Source organism: Globicephala melas, chromosome X (genome assembly GCF_963455315.2).
Source record: "Globicephala melas chromosome X, mGloMel1.2, whole genome shotgun sequence".
NCBI classification, from domain to species: Eukaryota; Metazoa; Chordata; class Mammalia; order Artiodactyla; family Delphinidae; genus Globicephala; species Globicephala melas.
Genome location: NC_083335.1, coordinates 659,803 through 684,077, shown reverse-complemented (window position 1 = coordinate 684,077; position 24,275 = coordinate 659,803). Strand labels below are relative to the sequence as shown.

General features: G+C 37.5%; 1 protein-coding gene across 3 annotated transcripts in view; it reads right to left on the bottom strand.

Annotated features, from left to right (window-relative positions):
* The window catches only part of TMLHE (trimethyllysine hydroxylase, epsilon), a 68,948-nt gene that overhangs the window by 26,664 nt on the left and 18,009 nt on the right, over nucleotides 1-24,275 (bottom strand). The window contains exons 2-6 of one of the 3 annotated variants that reach the window (XM_030850213.2): nucleotides 22,133-22,314; nucleotides 8,322-8,498; nucleotides 7,546-7,825; nucleotides 5,827-5,946; nucleotides 2,461-2,697 (exon numbers count right to left, since the gene is read on the bottom strand). In XM_030850213.2, the coding sequence (XP_030706073.1) occupies nucleotides 2,461-2,697; nucleotides 5,827-5,946; nucleotides 7,546-7,825; nucleotides 8,322-8,498; nucleotides 22,133-22,313 (995 nt within the window). In that variant the 5' untranslated portion in view covers nucleotide 22,314. The remainder of the gene's footprint in view (nucleotides 1-2,460; nucleotides 2,698-5,826; nucleotides 5,947-7,545; nucleotides 7,826-8,321; nucleotides 8,499-22,132; nucleotides 22,315-24,275) is intronic. The other 2 variants (XM_060292730.1, XM_060292731.2) reach the window with 2 other exon arrangements.

Below are 24,275 nucleotides of genomic sequence, written 5' to 3'. Positions count from 1 at the left end.
AAGGCTGGCAAACTATGGTGTGTGGGCCAAACCCAGACTCCTGCCTGTTTTTGTAAATAATGTTTTATTGGAACTCAGCTACACCCATTCATTTACGTATTGTCTATGGCTGCTGTTGTGTTTCCACACAGTACTGAGTAGTTGCAATAGAGACCATACGGCCTACAAGGCCTAAAATACTATTTGGCCCTTTACAGAAAAGTGTGTAAACCCCTGACCTAGAATATCCAAAATAATCTTGAAAAATAACAAAGTTGACAAACATATTACCTGACTTCAAGAATTACTATAAATCTGCAGTAGCCAAGACTGTGTGGAACTGTCATAAAGATGCACAAATAGATAATGGAACCAAACAGAGGGTCCAGAAACAAACTCACCTTTATATGGTCATTTGATTTTTGACAGAGTTTCAAAGGTAATCCAATGGGGGAAAGGAAGGTCTTTTCAACAAGTGGTGCTATAACACCTGAGTATCCATGTGTATAAAACAGGAACTTCTACCTTTACCTCACAACATGTAAAAAATTAGTTTGAGATAGATCACTGACTTAGATGCAAAAGATAAAACCATAACACCTTTAGAAAACGTAGGAGAATATCATTATGTCATGGGGGTAGTCAAAGATTTCTTATGCAGGTCACAGATTCAATGATCATTAGGGAAAAAACTGATCAACTACATTTCATTAAAATTAAAATTTTCTGCTTATCAAACATCACAGTTAAAAAATAAATAGGTAAGCCACAGACTAGAAGAAAATATTCCTAAAACATATCAGGTAAGAACTGGTAACCAGGGTATATAAAGAACCCCTACAACTCAATAATGAAAAGACAATCCAGTGAAAAAAATGGGCAAAAGATCTAACTAGATACTTAGCAAAAGAAAATATATGGATGATCAACATGCACATGGAAAGAGGCTCAACATCATCAATCACCAAAAAATGCAAATTAGAACCCCAAGGAGATACCCACCCTAATGGCTAAAATTAATAAGACTGACACCACCAAGTATTAACAAGGATGTGGAGTGGGTACAACTTTCATACACTGTTGATGTCCATGTAAAATGGAACAAGTACTTTAGTAAAAGTCTGGCAGTTGCTAATGAAACTAAAAAGTCATCTACTCTACGATCCAGCAGTTCCATTCTTCGGTATTTATCTGAGTGAAATGAAAACACGTATCTACAAAGATACTTTTACATGAACATTCATGGAAGCTTTATTCATAATAACACCAAACAGGAAACAGCTCAGGTGTTTATTCATAAAAGAATAGATCTGTTCCATGATCTGAATTTCTAGAACAGGCAAAACTAATCTATGGTGGTAAAAAATCAAAACAGGTTTTTCCTCTCAGTGTATGTGCAGGGTTGGACTGAGAAGGGGAATAAAGTTACTTTCTGTAGTGATGGTAATATTCGATATCTTGATAGGGGTTTGGGTTACACAGGTGTATGCATTTTTCAAAACTCAGCAAGTGTATATTCAATATTTATAACATCACTGTATGTATATTTTATATCAAAATTAAAGATCTGTAAACAAATATTGAACTTTAGACTTAAGGTTATAAATGTTGAAGTATATTAGGGGGACATATACTCATATCTGCAATGTACTTTCCAATGTATCAAAAATAAGATTAATTGATAGATAAACAGAGGGATAGAAAGATGGATAGATAGGTAATAAAGTAAGTATAGTAATATCTCAATGGTAGAATCTAGGTGGTAGGTATACGAGTTTTCTTGTAAATGCTTTTCAACTTTTCCGTATTATGAAAAATGTTCGTAATAAAATGTTTGGGAAAATATTGAGCACCTACTCATTGTTTTAGGCAATTGAGATATAAGAATGACTGAGGGAGAGTTTTCCAGTGGAGCTTATCCCAGGGAAGTGATTTAGTATTTATGTAGTTCCGACTACAGTCCAGGGGCAAAGACAGGGGCAACAATTTATTTTTATCTTCACAATTCAGCGTGAAGGAGAAGGCTTGAAATGAGTGGAGATGATGAGTTCAGTTTTGAATAAACTGTGCTTTATGATCCTACAAGATACTAGGTGGCAATACCTAGTAGACTATTGGATATACACAGGTCAGGAGCTTTGCAAAAATCTGGGCAACAGTCAAATGTTGTTGTTATCATGCCTTTGGGTACCCTAGCTATTTGGTGACTGAGCACAATTTAATAACTGTGTTTTGTTTTTAAAATGTTTTCATTTTAAATGCTATGTGAATTATCTGTCCCCTCCAATCTAGCATTCCTTCTCTGTTGGCCTATTTATTATTCCATGGGAATTAAAATAAGAATGGAAATTGTACTAATAGAAAGCTATACAATAGCAATATTAAAATGTGACAGACATAGGATATTAGGAATTTTCATTACATTAGAAGACTAATATCTGACAAATACATTACACTGAGAGATAGTTCTTTGGTACTCACCTGATCATATAGAGCTCTTTATTCCATGGGTAGATATTTAAGACTGGCCCTACCCCAATCATGTGGTTGTGACATTCTCCAACATTTTCAATATATTCATGCTTCAATGGCACTTTGCTGAGGAGTTCAAATTCCTCAGGTGCCTTCTGAAGTACCTGTTCTGCTGCATAGAATCCATCTACTAGCAGTGTCCTGCCACCTGTTCCTTCATGCTTAAGACAGTGAAACACTTGAATGCTAAAGAGGGGGAAAAATTAAATTATTCTGTTCAGTGGAGAAAAGAGAATATATCAAAATTTTAGAAAAAAAATATGAAATGATTATTGACTCCACTGTGTCATTTTCTTTTCACTAAGAAATAAATCTCATTTCCCAATTGTCTTCCCTTCATAGCCAGCTGTACTTTTTTGTGCTTTGAAATATTACTGCCACTACAGGTTCCTCCTAAGCATATTTAACGTGCATTGATGGCTGTATGTGACAGACCCAGGGAATACCATCATGAATAAGGTATAGTCTCTGTTTTAAAGAAGGCCAGTCTACTAAGAAGAGATGAAGCAAGTAAGTACCAACAGGCACTGTAATAAAGTTGTATACAAGATACAGTGGAGCCATAAACAGAGGAAATTATTGTAGTGGTGTGTTGTATAGAGAAATGTTTTTGGAGGTGGATGAGAATGGTTTTGTTTAGTCTTAAAGAATGAGCAAGAGTTGGGCTGAAATGAGATTGAGGTGAGGAGAGGGCATTCCAGGCCCCCCCCCCAAAAAAAAAGTATGACCAAAGATATCAACGTAAAACAACGAGTTTAAACTGAGATGGGAGATGAACTGGTGGGAAGCAAGATGACAGAAAACATGGAAAACAACTTGGATAACTGGAATAGCAGAGCAAAATACTGAGGGGTTGAGCTTAGAGACGGGTTTTATAGAAAAGAGGACACAGCTAAGCAACATGACAGAGGACGAAGAACAGGCAAATATCTAGAATGCCTGCAGGTTTTTCACCTGGACAACCTGACAAATAATGCCATCTGCCAAGAGAACACAGGCAGATGCATAATTGGATGATAAAAAGGGGGTGAGAGGGGTTGAGGAAGAGGTTCAGTTTAAGGACATGTTGAAATAGTTGAGTTATATATGGCTGAAAATTTAACAGGAAAAGGAAATGCAACTATTAATGGACTGGAAAACTAAAGTAAAAATTTCAAATTAACAAGGGGAAAATAAAATTAATAGTAATTTAGGAAAAAAGAAGAAATAAGGAAAAGTAAACAACAAAGTAAAATAAGTAATAAACATAAATATAGAAGGAATAAAATCAAGGAGAACCTAGGGTAAATACAATTAAAATGAGAAAGGTCAGTTCTGGCTATGTTGACCTTTCTGTGAAATTTCTAGGTTAGGATTACTTAGTAGCCAGTTGAAGATGTTTACCTTAGAAGAGAGGTAGATTTTGTAGTCGTCTGTAGGTGATAGCTAAAGCCAAGAGCATGGAAGAAGTCATTTGGAGAGATCATTTCAAGTAAGAAAAGAGGGAGAAGGAGAAAACCTTGAGAAACAACAATATTTATGACATGGACAAAGGAAAATAAGCTGGCACAGGAGACTGAGGAAAAATGGCTATAGATATAGAAGGAAAACTAGAAAAGAAAGGATATTTAAGAAGAGGTAGTGGTAAATGGCCCCAGGGGTCAAATAAGATGAAGACTGAAAGGTACGCACTGGGTATGGCAATAAGTTAGTTGCTGGTGACTTTGGAGAGATTAATTTTAATTGGGAGGGGGGTGGATAAACTAGCTGACTACAGGTTTGAAGAATGAATGAGAAGTGAGAATGAAAAGACACTGAATGTAGACAATTATTTCAATAAGTTTAGCTGTGAAGGTGAGGAGTAAGGCGGGGCTGTAACTAGAAGGAGATAGAGTCAAAGGAAGTGTACAAAAGTAGAGATTTAAGAAATGAGAAGCTGATAGGAAGGAGTCAGTATGTACGGAAGGCTGAAGATACAGGAGAGAGAAATCCCCAAGGAGGTTGGAAAGGATGAGATCCTGAGCAAAGGTAGCTTTAGAAAGCATAAGGCATATAACGATGATGATGATGATGACGACAATGGCTAAAATGATAATAATAATAGCTAGTATTTATTGAACATTTATTATGTTCTAGGAAGTATGCCAAGTGCTTTAAATACATCATGTAACTTAATCCCTAAGCAATACAAATGGACAGGTTTTATTACTAGTCCCATTCTACAGATGAAGAAACTGAGGCACAGAGAGGTTAAGTTATTTTCCAAGATCACAAAGCTAACCTATGTTCCAGTTGGGATACAAATCCAGGTCTGGTTGATTCCATAGCCTGAACTCTTAACCACTCTCATTATACTGCTCATGTACTTGGTCCTTGCCATTGATTAGAAAGGGTTAAATTAAAGGCACAGACAACTGTGTATCTCTGGTAGTGGTCAGAGAGAAAAGAGCTAGTCAATATTTGAACCTCAACCCCTGTCCAACTGTTTCTCATCCCATTTCCTCATATTCTTCCTTCTGCATCCTGTAGAATGAGGATGCAGGACTTTCTGTATATCCATAACATTGAGCAGGATGTCAAAAAGATGCTTTATTCTTCCTCCTCTGAACCAAATATTCTTAGGTTCCAAACCCTTAAAGGAAATCAATGTATCATGTCAAATAATTACTATTTCTTTTCTGTGGTGAGAAGATTTAAGATCTACTCTCTGTTAGCTACTGGTGGTAATAATATGACAGTACACGACCATATCAAATCAACACATTGTACACCTTATATTTACACAATGTCATATGTCAATTATATCTCAATAAAGCTGCAAAAAAGTATGGTATACGCTATCTTTGACTCAATAGCTTCGGAGTCCATGTAATAAGGTTATTTTTCATTCATTCCTCCTCTCCAACTTCTTGTAAATTGGATTTAAATTCCTCTTACTACCATACCCAAAGTAGCTGTGTTTGGAAGATTGACCCCTTTGCAATATAATAACTAAATATGAAAAACTGTACAAATTCCCAAACTAGTGGTTAATCAATACATTTTTGGTAAGTTATTTGTAATTACTTTGAGAAAAATGTAAATTAAACAAAATTTACATCCATTTATGTAGTAAGGTAGATTTTCAATCATTTCAAAAATTTTATTCCTATAAGTCTAAAGAAGACTGAGCTAGGGTGTTTAAAAATGATCATGTTTCTATGGAGAAAAGAAACAGTCATACAAATCAGCAGCAGCAGATATGATCTTCGTTCAAATAAAACAGAGAATGATTAAGAAACTATTCAAGACCATCACCCGTAATGATCCCACTTTGGAAAATTCTAATCCACCTACCCACAGGGCTCTTGAAAATAGGTAGTGTCAGTGTGCCGATCCAGAGCTAGCTTGGTGTATGCAGTGTCACCCCTGGAGAAGTCTGAAGTGAAATACCACATCCTCCCATAGATGGTTTCTCTGTCAAATGAAGTATAGGAAACCTTTCATTCTTATCATTCAAAACTCTTTCCAATACTTTCTTTAATTATTCACAAATAACAATAGATTGTTTGGCTCCAGATTTCCATCTATAAGGTAAATATGACAGTTGAACACATCACCAGTCTAAACAATTCCTCCACTGAGTAATATTCTAGGAAGCTGGGGGGAAAAGGGTGAAAGGATAATATAATTTGAAAGCTTAGGGAATCATCCCACTCTGTTTATGTTTCTACTTTTAATAGCTTTCACACTCAAACTTCTGTCCTGCACTCACCTTCCTCACATAGAAAAAGATGTTTTTGGGTAGCTGCTTTTAGAAGTGATTAATGTAGATCTTCACCCATCTTTTAGACATGTAGGAATAAGAAAAAGAGAAAGGATAGTTTATATTAGCAAGTATTTAGTGAGAGTTGCTGTATCACTGTTATTGTATCTCTCCTTGAGGAGAGATACAATAACATCATGGGTTTTGATTTCATAGTTATTTTCCTAGCAGGCTCAGATCTGACTAAAGGTCACTTTAATTCTTTAGCTTTCAGAGTTCATCTTATTCTCTGAACCCTCAAAATCCAAACAGGAAATGGTCTTCCTTTTGAACTATAACCTCTAAAGTCCTGTCAATTTATTGCTTACTAGCACAGCTTTTTTACTTGAAAGTTCTCAAACTGTGTTTGAAACTGAATGGTTCACAAATGTTAATTATGCTCTACTAGGATAGGGCAAATGACCCAGCATACTGTCTGCTACACAATGAGCTATATCTGGCTCTTATGAAATAAAAGGAAAGTACTAATTATAACAAAGTTGGTTTACATCACATTTAATACTACAGAAGATAAATCTATATACTACCTAGAAATGCAATGGAAAGAACATCGTATTTAGGATCAGGAAACCTGAGCTGTCTGAATCCCAGTTCTACTGCTTACTAGCAGAGCAGTCCTGGGCAAGCCACTTAATACATTTGAGCCTTAAGAGCCTCATCAGTAGAACAGGAGATAAAGTATCAGGATTATCAGGATTACTATAATGACCAATGAAAATAACGGATTTGAATATGCTGGTTAAATGCTATACAGTATAAGGCAGTAGTATTAACAACCAGGCTCTGAATTAAGCCTTAGGAATAACAGAAGGTCAAAAGTAGATGATCTTTAGACACCATCTTATTCAATCCTGTTACTGATCAGATAGGAAAATAGAGGCTACTGGGGCGGCGGGGGTGAGGATTGAGGGTAGGGGTGTGTGTGTTATGCAGTTGTCTATGTTTACCCAACTGCTTGATGGTAGAACTCAGACTACTATCTGGTTCTCTTTACTCAGTGCTCTTTCTAGTGTACAATGACTAACTCCTACTTTGAGCATCACTGGGCTTGAAAAAAATACCAATGACTTTGAAGTCTTCACCATATTAAACATGTAAGTGTCTTTAGAGATTAGAAATCTGGGCTTCAGATAAAGCACTATAAATGGGAATCCCGTTATTCAGGCCACAAAATATTCTGGAAAAACGAGGGTGACCATACTTGTCACTGGAAATTAATTTCTGCAGATTTCAGGAAACTAATGACTTACCTGATCAAGCTGATCCTTTCTGCCAACTTCTCTGTGTGTTCCTGAGTAGGAGGGACATTTTCTACAAAAGCAATTCCATACAGCAGAAAGTTTTGTAGAAAGTTCTTCAGTCCCTCCTTGGTTTCTAAGAAGCTCTGGAAATCTACAGATGGAACTTGGGCTTGCTGGTAGATTTCAGCATTCCATAAGATTCTAGGCTGGATGACCTTTTGTTTCTGCCCTTCATAGCTGTTTTTCACCAGCCAATCCAAATCATATCTAGTCACATGACCATCTGGCCCTTTTAAGGGAAAAATAAAAGGCATTAAAAATAATATTTATAAAGGGCTTCCCTGGTGACGCAGTGGTTGACAGTCTGCCTGCCGATGCAGGGGACGTGGGTTCGTGCCCCGGTCTGGGAAGATCCCACATGCTGCGGAGCGGCTGGGCCCGTGAGCCGTGGCCGCTGAGCCTGCGCGTCCGGAGCCTGTGCTCCGCAGCGGGAGAGGCCACAACGGTGAGAGGCCTGCGTACCGCAAAAAAAATAATAATGATAAATAATAATTATTATAAATACTGCCAACAATTTACTGGTTAAGAATGATGTCATCTATAGATTAGAGCAATTTTATTTAAGAAGAAAAATAAAAGGTTCAAAAATAAATGCTTCCAAAGAAAGGAAAAACAAAGAGTAACTAAAAGAATACCCTGTTTTGGAAAGGGGCAAACCATTTTTTGTAAAACAATTGTCCTTTAAAAGAGTACCCCAAAGAAGACCAAGTCTCCTGTCCACTCACAAGTGAAAAAGAGTGTGGTCTCATCCAGACGAATGGTCTTTGGCTGGATACATAAATCCACACTGGCAGTGTCTAGGCTGCGCTGGTGAGTCTTAGAGTTGTAGCAAGATGCTGAGAGGCAGTGGTCTCGAAGCCAGACATAATCGAAGCGCATCACGGTGTTAGCATATTGCAGTTCTAAGGAAAAGATCACACTCTTTTATATTATTATATTATTTTACATTATTTATTTAGGAAAACTAAAAAATCAGGATCCAGAAAACTTCCTTCAAAAAGTCTTCTACCAAGAAATAAGCTGCGAGCAATGAGGGGGACACTAGCCCCTACTAGATATTAAAACATAGTACAGAACTTCTATGATTAAAACAGTGTGATGTTGGTATAGGAAAAGGCAGATAAAACAACAGAAGAGTATAAAAAGTCCAAAAATATACATGAATGCATATAGAAATTTGGTATGTAAAAAGTGGCAGGTGTAATCACTGTGGAAAATATGAATTTTTAAATAAACGGTGTTGGGACAACTGATAATCATTTGCAAAGAGATAAAATTGAGTCCATACCTCATATTGTCACTGGGTGTCCATGATAAACTCAAAACAGATCAGAGTTCTAAATTTGGAGAATGAAGCCATTCAAGTATATAAAAAAAAGACATGGATAGAGGATATAAAGGAGGTCCTAGTACCATTCTTGCAACTTTTCTGTTAGTTTGAAGATGCATCAAAATAAAAAGTTAGCAAAAAATCAAACTTTCTTATACATCAGGTTATTCATTTAGACAAGGTAAATAAAAAGGAGTTCAAATTTATAAGAGGAACAAAAACTATAAAGTGTCTGGGAAAAAATGAAAATGTGGAAGACTACTATGGAGAAATCTATAAAACTATCCTGAAAGACTTGAAGGAAACTTGAATGGAGAAATGCTCACAGATGGGCAGATTCAATAATGAAAAGATAGGAATTCTCCCACAAATTAATACACAAACCTCCATGTACTTCCAATCCAAATCCCAGTGAAAATTTTCATGTACTGGACAGGCTAATTCCAAGAATCATACTCAGAATTAATAAAGTAACAATTTTGAGAAAGAAAAAGAAAGGCATGGAGGGGAAGTCTTACTATATATAAAAATGTATTATAAAGCTATAGTCATTTAGAAGTATGATATTCATGCAGAATGGACTAAGAGATCAAGGGGACAGAATAGAGTCTCAAAACAGACTCAACTGTACATGAAAATATGGTATATGTTAAAGGTGCCATTTTGTAATAGTGGTGAAAAGATAGATTACTCAATAACTAGTTTTGGAAAAATGAATTTTGAAAAATCGATTCTAGAGTCACGTCAGCCTCAGCAATAAACTACTGATAGAGTAAAATATAAAAAATAAAACTATTATATGTTGACAACTTTGAGGTAGGAAAAGCCTTTCTAATATGACACAAAAAGCATAAAATATAATTTGTGTGTATGAAAATAAAAACCTTCTGTTTTGCAAACAATGCAAAAAACAAAGTTAAAAGACAAGTAACAGGCAAAATCTTTTTAACGTAAAAGGGTTAATACCCAGGATATAGAATAAATCCTTGTGATCATTAAGATAAAAACTCAATAGAAAAATGACCAAAGGATATTAATAGGAAAGTCACCAGAATTGACCAGTAAACACATGAACTCTTCTAACCTTAGTAGTAATCAGAGAAATGGGTATTAAGATATCATTTTTTATCCATCAGAGTGACAAAAATTTTAAAGTTTGATTAAAACATGTGTTTTCAAAAGATGTGGAGAAATGCATACTCTCAAACATTGGTAATGTGAGTATAAATTGGTGAAGACACACTGAATGGCAATCTGGAAGTTTCTATGAAAATAATAAAAAATATGTATATTTATTGCTTGACCCAGAAATTCACCTCTCAGTACTTACCTTATAGAAACCGTCACATATGAAGAGGTATGCACAAGGATATTCATAATAGTTTTGTTTATAATAGCAAAATAATTAGAAAATAAGACTAAATGTCCGTCAGTGGGGGAAGTTGAGGAATAGCTGAATAAACTGTGGTGTATCTATAATGAGATCCTAATAAACAGTTTAAAAATGCAGTGTATCTGTACTCCTCAAATTGACTTTGTACAATGTTATCATTCTCACTTTAAGGACAGAAAACTAAAGCTCAGAGATGTTAAATAACTTTGTAAGATCATATAATCATTAGGTGGTGAACCTAGGATGTGAACTCAAGTTGTCCAACCCCAAAGTCCTATGCTAGTGTTTCTCAAAGTGTAGTCTTGGGAATGTCTGAAGGTGAGGCTTCAGGAAAGGCAGAGTAAGGAGCTTGGAAAATCCTCTCCCCCAATAACAATGATGAAACTGGACAAAATTACCAATAACAACCATTTTAGGACCTGGAAATTGACCAAAGGCTTACAACAAATTAAGAAGCATTTAGTCAAGAAAAACTATTGAACCTTGGGTAAGAACAGTGGGAATCTGTGTGTTTTAGCTTGGGGTGCTTCCACTCCCTACCCCACCCCCACCAGCCCCATCAGCAATAGTTCTACCAGGGCAGGCAAGCCAAGAAAGCCAGCAGCTTTGCTGCTGAAGGGGACTAAATTTATTTGGAGCAGAGCACATAAAAACTCCACGCCCCTGGGTGTTGAATACAATCAAGGAAGGCACACCGGTTGGGACCAGCAATAGATCCGCAGAACAGCCAGAAATCTATCAAGGGGATCAAGGGAATGAGACAGCTATAGTGGGCCTTGGAAAGCCCCCTCACATCCCCGGTGTTCGGTAAGGCTGTGCACACATGCAGGGCTGTGTGCACAATAAGGAGAGATTGGAAAGGGCCCTAGTTATCTACATGTCCCTGGAGGAATGTGAGGCACAGTGGAGACATGTGAAGAATGGCAGAAACTGAAAGCCTGGGCAGACTTATAGACAGCCTCAACTTTGTGTGCCCCAATCCACACACACATCCATTGGCAAAAGGTGGAAGCCTTACTGGCTTAAGGTTTTTAGCTTAACCTCTAACCTCTAAACTATACCAGGGTTTCTCAAACCTTGGTACTATGGACATCTAGGGCTAGATAATTTCTTGTGCATTGTAGGATGCTTAACAGCATCCCTAGTCTCCACCCACTAGATGCTAGAAGCATCCTCCTCGCCAGTTGTGACAACTAAAAATGTTCCCAGACATTGCCAAGTGTCTCCTGTGGTGGCAAAATCCCCCCAGTTGAGGACCACTGAGTTATGCTGACCCCTGTGATACACAGAAGCCACAGTTAAAAACGAATCACTCCAGAGAAGTCAATAAACAAATAAACACAACACACGTACAGCAACAATCCCCCTGCGAGCTCAGAAATCAGTTTCTATAAGATATAACCTAAAATGTCCAGATTTTCAGCAAAAAACCCTGAGATACATATAGAAACAGAAACGAGTGACCCATGCAGTCCATACAAACTGTCTGAGAAGAGTATTACAAGAAATCCTATTGTCTAAGACAGGCATGCTGCCAGTAGGTAGCTTATTACCTGGGAGGAAATGCCTTTGCCTTCTAACAGCCTTGGGAGAGAAGCAGAGTGGACCACTGGGACGTCACTTCCATGTACCTATAACATCTTCTAGTTATGAGTCAAAAGTTGGTGTTGAATGCTTGAAAATCCAGACACTGAAGTTAACTGAAAGAGTCTCTGATATAGCAACTGCTGATACTGTGGAATGGGGCTATTATTTGGTGGTGATCTGAAGTTGGAGTTCTTGACCTAGGATCCATGGAATGATATGTAAAACTCTGTGTGTGTGTGTGTGTGTGTGTGTGTGTGTGTGTGTGTGTGTGTGTGTGTGTGTGTGTGTGTGTGTGTAGTTCTGTATTTTTCTATAGAGAGGATCCATAGCTTGCAACAGAACTTCTATGAGATTCATAAACTAAAACTATTGAGAACCACTCCCTTAGAGCGATAAAAGTGATTAAGTACCACCAACCCTCATTCAGATTGGTCATTACACTGAGGTAATCCAGGGTTTTGACAAACTATAACCTTCAAGCTCTTGCACATGCAGTTCCCTCTGACCAGAACATTCATCCTTACCTTCTCACTCTTTTTCCCTTGCCTAATTCATATTTAAATATTCATGACTCTGCTCAAATCCTGTAGGCAGTCATTTATAACTCTTTAGTTTGGGTTAGGTAACTCTCCTCTTTGTTCTTATAGCACTCCATATACTGTCTAAAAGCATTTAGCACACTGTCTTATAACTGTGTGTTTGTTTTTGCCATAAGACGGTGCCTTGAGGATAGGGAATGTGTCTTCTCCATCACTGCATGCTTTGCATTTATCATAATGCCTGGCTCCTGGTACTTCCTCATTCAGAAATGAGAATGATCCTGTCATCAAAACTATGAATGATCTTCTCCTGCCCTATTAGATGGGTGAGAAGTTGCCAGGCACATACTGTACAGCAGTGGAATAATTTGTACTATGGGGATGGACTCATATCTTAAAAAGCTCCAAAAACTCCCCTTTATTTTAGTCAAGTTGGTATGCTTACTGTCCTTTCCATGGCTGGAATTCATTATTACCTCTGCTCTTGCCATTTTTCTCCTTAAAATTATAGGCTCCTCTAATTAAATGACCATCTTTTCTTTCAAAATCTAGCTAAAAATTAATTTAATTCAAGGAAGCTTCCTTGACTAACCCTACCTTTCCTTTGAAATTAAGTAGTTGGTATGTATCAATTTAATTTGCATTTGCATATGGCATAAGCTATTTATGCTTCTTATATTTATTTACTCATTTTATGTTTTATGTTTACATTAAGGTAGGGACTATGTCTTCCATCTTTGGTTCTGTATAAAGTTGACACTGAACAAATGTTTATTAATTAGGTCTTGCCAAAATGTCAATACAGAAGAGAAACTTAGGACTCAACTCATTTCTCTTGTAACCTACATTTAATCAATCACCAAGGTTTGTTACTTCCGCCTCCTATATCATTCTGAAATCCACCTGACCTCTCCATTTCCACTTTTTTCTCCTGCCACCTTCAGCCAATCATCATCTCTAACAGCGGGCCTCTATAAAGCAATTTTTAAAATCAGAGTACTAAAATCAGATTGAACTGTGGAAAAACTGCTCTAGTTTCTAGATCATCAAGGTATCAAGGCAAGGCTATAGTAATCCTGGTAGGATAGTTGCCTCATTGCTGCTTTGAAGCTCATGCTATCCTATGTAACTCTGAACTTCTTAATTACTCTAATCATGTATCTCCTGAGTCACTTTATTTTTAAATAAATGAAGATCAGTTTACTGTCTTTTACTGTCACCCCATCATCCCTTCCCCATCATCATTCTTGGCAGCTTAATCATTATTAATTGTAATACCTTCATAATTTTCATTTCAAACACTCTATACTCTGACTACCTGTTGTTCCTTTTCCAGCTCAATTATTCAGGCACTCTTCACTGTAATAATCCTTCAACTACACAAAAAGCTCCAATCCATTGACCATAAGCTCCTTTTTGTTATCCATCATCTTGCCTCCTTTAATGTCTTTGATTCCCTCCTTACAGGGCCCACCTTCCACGATCCATCATTTTAATTAATTCCTTGCAAACACCCTTAACTCCCTTGCCCCCCTATCTCCCTCTGCCATGCTTCCCTGACAAAGCTCTGACCCGGATACACTCAGGTCCACACCTCCTCTGTGCCTGCAGCCAAGCAGCTAAACATTGTTAGAGAAAAAAATTTAAACTGTATTGGTTACTTTCATTTTAAAATCATCACCGAAATAACAAATAAGTACTCAACGCTGCCAAACAGTCCTTGCATAATGTCTTAGTAAAATCACTTACTCAGTCTCCAAGAACACTATTATACATAGTCTCTTCTCTCCTCAAACTGCCAACACCACCTCTCCCTTCCCACTTTCAACTGATTACCTTGCTTACTCCTTCAAAGGGAATATGGAAGCCATTAGAAGACAATCTCCACAAACCCATGCTCCACATCCACCCACTTACATGCATCTGTGCCCACATATTCTGCCTTCCTTCTTGTTACTATGGTTGAAGTATCTGTGCACTTAATCAAGGCCAACACTCTCATTTATGAATCAGATCCTATCTCTTTCCTACTCAGGTACTACACTTCTGAAATTTTTCTATCCCCCTCTTTTGCATCATCAAATTTTCCCCTCCTACTGGATCATTCTCATCAGCGAACATGTTGCAATGTCTTCCATCTTAAAACAATATTCCCCCTCCACTACCACTCCACCTCATTTTCCCTTTCATAGTGAAACTTATGGCTTGAGGTTTCCACTACCTCTCTGTTAATAAATTTGTTTTAAATTTTAGAATGATTTTAAGTTTACAGAAAAGTTGCAAATACAAGAGTTCCCATATAGCCATTGCCCAGTTTCCCTTATTACTAATACCATATATTAGTATGGTAAATTTGTCCCAACTGATGAATGAATATTGATACATTATTTATTAATTAAATCCCATAATTTATTTGAATCTTATTAGTTTTCCCCTAATGTCTTTTTTCTGTCCCAGGATCCCATCCAAGACCCACATTACATTTAGTCATGTCTCCTTAGGCTCCTCTGGGCTGTGACTTTCCTTGTTTTTGATGACCTTGACAGTTTTGAGAGGTACTGGTCAGGCATTTTGTTAGAATGTCCCACAATTTGGGTTTATCTGATGCTTTTATCATGGTTAAAGTGGGGTTATAAGTTTTGGCGAAGATAACCACAGGAGTGAGGTGCCCTTCTCACCACATCCTATCACTGGTACATGCTATCAAAGGTAGTGTTTGCTACATTTCTCTACTTAAGTTACCCCACCCTCCTTCCATATTCTATTCTTTGGCAGCAAATCACTAAGTGCAGCCTGCATTCTAGGACTGGGGACTTAAGATCCACCTCCGTAGTTGGGGGAGGAGGAATATCTACATAAATTATTTGGAATTCTTTTGTATGGGACATTTATATGTACGCTCCCTATTTATTCATATATCAGCATGGATTCATTTATTTTATACTTTTGGTTATAATCTAATATTATATTATTTATTTTCTTGCTCAAATTGTTTCAGCTTTGGCCATTAGAAGCTCTTTTAGTTAGCTCCTGTGTCCCTTTAACATTGCCTCATCATTTTTTTGAGCACTTCCCTACTTTCTGGGACTTCAAGATTCTCCAGGCTCATCTTGTATTTTCTCTGACCCAGCTCTAGAATAGTCCATTTTTCTAAGGAGCCCTTGGTTCCTTTTCTTGGAGCATGGTATTAGAAACCAAGATCTGGGTGTTCTCATTTCCACTGTGGTGTCATTGTTTCCAGGACCTCTCAGTGGCTAGAGCTAGGAAATATACTAATCTATGTGTAAAAACATATCTATACAGTCGACCCTTTGACAACATGGGTTTGAACTGCACAGGTCCACTTACACACAGACTTTTTTTCAATAGTACATGCTATGGTACTACACAGTCTGTGGTTGGTTGAATCCGAGAATGTGGAAATGTGGATACAGAGCAACTGTAGCAGGGAAGAGCAAAATCAGACTCCATGCTGGATCTGTTTCTTTTATTTTAACCTTTGCTCTCTGTTGTTTTTTGTTACTCTAATCACTAAAAGGATGTTGTCTATAGCAACTGGCATACATAATGGTCTACCTTGGGGAACCCTGCCCCTCTGCCTGAATGTTAAACTAAAGTGCCTTTGTTCAGCTCACAGGGAAACATCCTGACCCTGCCCACCAGTGAATGGCTGGAAGAAAGAAGAAATTAACACATCCCCTCCCCGAGGCTGGTCAAACCAGGAGATGTTTTGCAAGACTTGTGGCCTTTTTAGTTTACTTCCTCATCTCCTCCCCCTCTCTGTTCTATAAAATAAACTGGCATCCAGACCCCAATAAGATGATACTCTAGGACATTAGTCCACCATCTTCTCAGACGCCTGGCTTTCCAAATAAGTCACTGTTCCTTGCCTCAACACCTCATCTCCTGATTTATTGGCCTGTTGTGCAGCGAGCAGAGTGAGCTTGGACTCAGAACTGTGTATACAGAGGGCAATCTACAAGTTATATGCGGATTTTTGACTGCACAGAGGGTTGGCACCCATAACTCCTGCATCGTTCAAGGGTCAACTGTAATTATTTCTGCATCTATACATCTGTATCTATATTAGGCTAAACATGAGTTTATACTGATGTCTTCAACTATAATCCAGTACCACATGACTCATTCTAGCACTTCCCCTATACTTATGGGTAACCACACTCTCCAGACCCCTAGCAACCACTGATTTGTTTACTGTCCCTATAGTTTTGCCTTCAACAGAATGTCATGTCATTCCTTCTGATTGCTGAATAGTATTCCATTGTATGGATGTACTATAGTTTATTAATTAACCTATTGAAGGATATTTTGATAGCTTCCCACTTTTGACAATTATGAATAAAGTGGTTTTTCATGTGTGGGTTTTTGCTGTGGACATAAGTTTACAAATCAGTTGGGTAAATACCTAGGAGTGCAACTGTTGACAAGTCCATGTTTAACTTTATAAGAAACTACCAAATTTTCTTCCAGAGTGGCTATACTATTCTTGTATTATTACCAGCAATGAATACAAGTTCCTATTGCTCTGCATTCTTGTCAGCATTAAGTACTGCCAGGTTTTTTTGGATTTTAGTCATTCTAATAGGTGTATAGTAGCATCTCATTGTGGCTTTAATTTGCATTTACCTAATGAAATCATGTTGAGCATGTTTTCATATGCTTATTTGCCATACTTTTGTCCTCTGGTGAAGTGTCTGTTCAGATCTTTCTACCCTTTTAAAAATTGGGTTATTTGTTTTCTTACTGTTAAGTTTTAAGAGGTTTTTCTAAAATCTGCATACAAACCTTTTCTCAAGCATGTGGTTTGCAAATATTTTCTCCACGTCTGTGTGGCTTTTCTTTTCATTCTTTTAACAGTGTCTTTCACAGAGAGAATGTTTTGAATTTTGATAGAGTCCAATTTACCATTTTTTTCCTTTATGGATTAAGCTTTTGAAGTTGCATCTAAGAACTCTTTGCTTAATCCAAGGTAACAAACATTTTCGCATACAGTTTTATAGTTTTGCATTTTACATTTAGGCTTATGATCAACTTTGAGCTATTTTTTACACAAAGTATGAGGCAGGTGTGAACATTTTGTTTTGTTTTGCTCTTTTGCATAGGGATGTCCAACTGTTCTAACACCACCTGTTGAAAAAAACAGTCCTTTCTCCATTGAATTGACTTTGCTCTTTTGTCAAAAATCAGTTTACCATATCTGTGTGCGTCTATTTCTGGGCTCTCAATTTTGTTCCACTGTTCTATGTATCTATCCTTTTGACAACACCACACTGCCTTGATTGTAGTTGATCCTTGAACAACACAGGTTTGAACTGTTTGGGTCCGCTTATAAGCAGACCTTTTTCAATAGTAAATACTATAGTACTACCTGATTTGCAGTTAAATTGATCTGTGGATGTAAAACCACATATATGAAGGAACTATGTATATACAGAGGGCTGACTGTAAATTACACTCAGATTTTTGACTGCTCAAAAAGTTGGCACCCTAACCCCTGTGTTGTTTGTGTCAACTGTACTAAGGTTAACTTAAGCCCCTTGACTTAATTTTTTTCCAGAAGTGTACTGGCTATTCTGATACCTTTGTCTTTCCACATACGTTATTTATTTATTTATTTTAAATTTTTATTTATTTTTGGCTGCGTTGGGTCTTCATTACTGCATGCGGGCTTTCTCTAGTTGCGGCGAGGGGGGCTACTCTTCGTTGCAGTGCATGGGCTTCTCATTGCGGTGGCTTCTTTTGTTGCGGAGCACAGGTTCTAGGTGCACGGGCTCAGTAGTTGTGAGCACGGGCTTAGTTGCTCCACAGTGTGTGGGATCTTCCCGGACAAGGGCTCGAACCTGTGTCCCCTGCACTGGCAGGCAGATTCTTAACCACTGCGCTACCAGGGAAGCCATATACATTTTAGAATCAGTTTGTCAATATCTATAAAAAAGTCTGCTGGGATTCTTTGAGTGGGATCGCACTGAATCTATAGATCATACTGAGAATTCACATCTTAAAAATATTGGGTCTTCTAACCTGAGCATGGAATGTCTTTCCAATTATTTATGTTCTTTCATTTTTTAATCAGTGTTTTGTAGTTGTCTGCACATAGACTGTGCGTGTGTGTGTGTGTATTTATTGCCATACATCCCCCTCCAACCACTGCTTTCGCTGTTTACCACAAATTTTGATAAGTTGTATATTCATTTTCATTTAGTTCAATATATTTTTAACTTTCCTTGAGACTTATTTTACTTATACATTTTTTGGAAGTGTATAGCTTAATTTCCAAACATTTGGGACTTTTCTGTTATAGACTTCTAGTTTTTTCTGTTACGGTCAATGTAAATACTCTATATGTTTTTAGAGTCTTTAAAATTTTTGAGCTTTGTTTTATGGCCCAGAATGTGGTCTACCTTGATGAATGTTTCACTTAAACTTCAGAACAATGTGTACTTTACTGTTGTTGGATGGATTGTTCTATAAATATCAATTGGGTCAAGCTGGTTGACGGTGCCTGCTTAATCTATCGATTACTGAGAGAGGTATTAAAACCAACTGAAATTGTGGATTTGTTTACTTCTACTTTTATCTCTGCCAGTTTTTGCTTCATGCGTTTTGATGGTTTATTGTTAGGTGCTACATTTTTAGGATAGTTACAGGTTCTCTTGGAGAACTGAACCCTTTATTACTATGTTATGTGCCTCTTTATCCATGATAATCTTCCATGTTCTGAAGACTGCTTTGTCTGAAATTAACATAGTTACTGTTGTTTTGATTAGCATTTCATGGTGTTTCTATTTCCATCCCTTAACTTTAAATTAAAAAAATTAAATAGACTATTTTTTAGAGCAGTTTTAGGTTCACAGCAAAACTCAGACAAAGGTACAGACAGCTCCGTATATCCCTGTTGTGGCCTCTCCCGTTGTGGAGCACAGGCTCCGGACGCGCAGGCTCAGCGGCCATGGCTCACGGGCCCAGCCGCTCCGCGGCACGTGGGATCTTCCCGGACCGGGGCACGAACCCGTGTCCCCTGCATCGGCAGACAGACTCTCAACCACTGTGCCACCAGGGAAGCCCTTCCTTGGGTATTTTTTATGATTCCATTTTATCTCATTTCTTGACTTATTATTTATACTATTTTTAAAAACTTTTTTAGTAGTTTTCCTAATGTTTACCATGTACATTTTAAATAGTCTAAGTCCACCTTTAGATAACTCTAAAAGTGTCATCCAAAGTGGCAGTACTATTTTGCATGCCAACAGCAATGAAAAAGAGCTCTGATTCCTATTCATCCTTGGTAGAACTTGGTATTGTCAGTTCTTTTGATTTACCTTATAATAGAATATTCCTAATTTCTCCCTCCTATCCTCTGTCACATTGTTGTCATTTGTTTCACTTTTATATGTGCTATGAACACCAAATACACTGCTATTACTATTTAAATAATTAAAATTTAGTGCAATTAAGGAGAAAAGTTTATATTTTATCTTCATTCATTTCAAACACTCTTCATTTTTTAATGTAGTTCCAAGTTTGTGACCTATATCATTTTTCTTCTGCCAGAAGAAATTCCTTTACAATATTTTGAGAAGTTATATGAGAAAGTCTATTTCTCTCTCACTTTTGAAGCATTGCTGGATATAGAATCCCAGGTTGGCAGTTTTTTCTCCTTTTAATACTTTAAAATTATCATGCCATTGTGCTCTTGCTTGTATAGTTTCTCATGAGAACTCTGCTGTAATTCCTCTGTTTCTGTGTAAGTGAAGTGTTTTTCTCCCCTCTGACTGCCTTCAAGATTTGCTCTTTGTTTTTGCTCTTTTGCCTAAGTGTGGGGTTTTGTGGGGGGGCGGTTAAAAATGGATACTAAGCTTCTCTAAGCTTCTTGGATATGTGGTTTGGTGTCTGTCACTTATTGTGGAAAGCTTTCAAAAATTACTTCTTCAAATATTTCTTCTGCTTAGTTCTTTCTTTCTTTTCTTTCTGGTATTCCATTCATGTATATGTTACAACTTTTGATACTGTTCAACACTTCCTGAATACTCTTTTTTTGTTTGTTTGTTTCCACTCTCATTTTCTCTGTGCATTTCAGTCTGGGTAATTTTTATTGACCTATCTTTATATTCACTGATTCTATCCCTTGTTGTATCTTATGAGCCCATCAAAGTCATTCCTCATTTCTGTTACTGTGCTTTTGATTTCCTTTTGATTCTTTCTTATATTTTCCATCACCCTGCTGACATTATCTAACTGGTCTTTCATTTTGTCTACCTTTTCCATTAGAATCCTTAAGATATTAACCATAGTTATTTTAAATTTCCTGACTGGAAATTTCAACACCTGTGTCATATGTGAGTCTAGTTCTGATGGTGTTTTGTCTCTTCAACTTGTGTTATTTCTTGCCTTTTAGCATGTTTTGTAATTTTGTTCCTGTAGTTGACAGCCAGACATGTATAGAGCAGTAGATACTGAGGTAAATAGGAATTTATGGGTGACTATATCAATCTGGCCAAGAGTTGGGCTATGTTTGACATTTACTTCTCTATGGGTACCAGAGGCTTTAAATTTCTCTAGTAATCTTGTTTTTATCCCCCCTCTTGGTCTTGGCCCTTCTTTTTGTGCTTCACCTCAGAGACAGTCTGTCTTTTGCAGCTGTAATCCACTGCTATTTTAACTGGAGGCTTATTAGTTGGTTGTAGTGGAGGGGGAGGGGAATTCTCTAATCTTTGAATTAAGCCTAAGTCTTTGGAGTGCATAGTGGGCCTATGTTTTGGGAGTGTGGCCTTCATGGTTGTTTTTGTCCCTTTCCAGGGTGTTGTGAATTGAACTGCATTCCTCAAAAAGATATGCTGAAGTCTTAACTTCTAGTACATGTGAATGAGACGTTATTTGGAAATAGGGTCTTGGAAGATAATCAAGATAAGATGAAGTCATACTGGATTAGCATGGGCCCTAAATCCAACAAATGGTCCCCTTATAAGGAGAGAGAAATTTGAAGTCACAGAAGAGACACAGGGAAGATGATGGAGGCAGAGAGTGTAGTGATGTTGCCAAATAACACCAAGGATTGTTGGCAACCACCAGAACCCAGAAGAGGGAAGGAAGAGTTCTCTCCTGGAGTCTTCAGAGAGGACATGGCCCTGCCAACATCTTGATTTCAGACTTCCTGCTTCTAGAACTGTGAAAGAATAAATTTCTGTTGTTTGTGCCAATTAGTTTATGGTAATTTGTCACAGCAGTGCTAGGGTAAAGCTTTTTTCCCCTATGCCACCCAATACTTTCCCTGGCTATAGAATTTCCAGCCTATGTCTCTGAAACTCTCTCCCTTGTATACTGAGGCTTTTTTCCTTCTTTCTTTATTTTTTCTTAGATGAGACAGGGAGATAGAGTGGGGCTGGGGCATAGCAGACCTCCCTTTCCCTAGCTGGGATGAGATTTTCCTATTACCCTATATTAGTTTTGTCTTTCTTGCAACCTGTAAAATAATCCTGGAAATAAATGGTTAGAAGTCTCCGCAACTCCACAGAAAGTACTTTCAGTCCACATGAAAAGTATCTGTCATTGCACAACAATGTAAATATACTTTGCACTACTGAAGTGTACATTTAAAATGGTTACGATATTAAATTTTGGTTTTTCTGTCACAATTAAAAATAAAGTATCTGCCTCTACACATCTTACCAAAATGATCTTCGTGTTGCTGCCAAACACAATTCAGAGACTTGGAGGCTGTATGGTGCCAATGGATGGCTAATGGAAATAAGCTTTTGAAGTTGGGCTGTTGAAGGGCCCAACATGTGACTCGTCCCCTCAGCAGGTCCTGGAGCCTGCTTTGTAGATGGGACAACCTGCGGCACCACATCCTAGAAAATTTGACAATGAGAGTGTTAGTAACAATATAAAACAATGTTTATAAGGCTGTAGGATACTACATATCTAGCTATGTGAAAGAACAGATTTTATTATCTCAACCATAGCATTAGAGGAGAAATTCTGAACAGCTAAGGATAAGTGGTTGATAACCATTACTTCTATCTTCTCACCAGCCACTCATATTATGCATTGCAATCTTGCTTCCACCCCACTATCTAACTGAAGTGGTTCTTTAGAAAATCACTAATTTTAACCTTTCAACCACATATGGAAGGATTGCTTTTTAGGGCTTATCATTCTGGGACTCTCCACTGTGACACTATCAATCACTCTCATCCTGACTCCTTGAAACTTTCTTTTCCACTGATTATGTGTGATTGTGGGCAAGTTTCATAAACTCTCAGTGTCTCTGTTTCCTGTTTTGTAAAACGAGGATGACAATAATACTTACCCCATGGGTTTAGTGTGAGGACTAAAGTACTTAGAACTTTGTTGTCACATAGTAAGTCCTATATATGTCCTATATATGATATGCTATCATTCTAATCATCATTATTATTGTGGTTATTATTAGGGATAAACTATATCTATTGGCAAAAGTACCTTGATAAACTTGCTTGGAGTTGGTGATACCCTAAGTGTCATGTTTTCAGAAATATTAATAAAATAACTTCATTTGCATAAGATCTTAAAAGGAATTAATTCATCCTGTGGGAAAAGATGGAGAAACCCATGCCACTGCAGAAAAGCTGTATGCTGCTTGGCATGAACCTTCTCAATAACCCCTTAAGGTCACTAAACCCGCTAAAAATGCTTATTTTGAGTGGATGTATACATGTTAAGTGTGTGGTGTAAGCTAATAAATGGACTGATTGGTTTCATACACAAAGGCCATAGCTAGAGACATAATAGAATTTGCTGATGAATTAGGGAGGGTTCTGAAATAGGTTAGGAAATTGAGAGTTAAAGTCTAAGACAGAGGCTGGCAAACTATGGCCCATGCCTATTTTCATATGGCCACATACAGGTTTTACATTTTAAAGGACTGTAAATAAAAACAATAACATTGGACCAAGACCATATGTGGCCTGCAAAGTCTACAATATTTGCTATCTGGCCCTTCAGAGAAAAAAATTTCCAACCCTTAGTCTAATGCTTAATTGTTAATCAAATACTCTTCTCCATTTACAATGGCTTACTCCCCACAAAAAAAAAAAAACATTCTTAAGCAAGTGTATTCATTCATTTCTTCATTATTTCACTTGACAAATATTACCAAGCATGTGTAAATAGGGTACTTTCTTAAGTACTAGGAATACAAATATAAATAATCAATCCCAGCCACCATTCAAGAATCTCATAATCATCTAGTACGGAAGAAAGACAACTACTACTATCTATAGTAGTTTTAAACACAGAGTACAGTGAAAAAGTGCAAAGGAGAAAGTGGTTAACTATGCCTAGGAAAACTGGGAGGACTCCATATGATCAGTGTTCTTTGTAGAAGTGCTTCATTGTTTTCTATTTACTTACAAAATAAAATTTGCTCATTGTAGAAGATGCTGGAGTAGAAGGACCCTGAACTCATCTCCTCCCAGAGGCACACCAAAATTACGACTATTTACAGAGCAGCTATCTCTGTAATATGAGAATGACCTAAACACTAGCTGAAAAGACATTCCACAACTAAAGATATAAAGGAGAAACCACAATGAGATGGGTAGGAAAAGTTGAGATGCAGTATAGTCAAGACCCATACCCCTGAGTGGGTGACCCACAAGTGGGAGGATAATTACAATTGCACAGGTTCTACCCAAGGAGTGAGGGCTCTGAGCCCCCACATCAGGCTCCCTATCCTGGTGGTCCTGCACCAGGAAGACAAGTCCCCAGAACGCTTGGCTTTGAAGGCAAGTGGGGCTTACTTTTGGGAGAGTCAGAAGGCTGTAGGAAA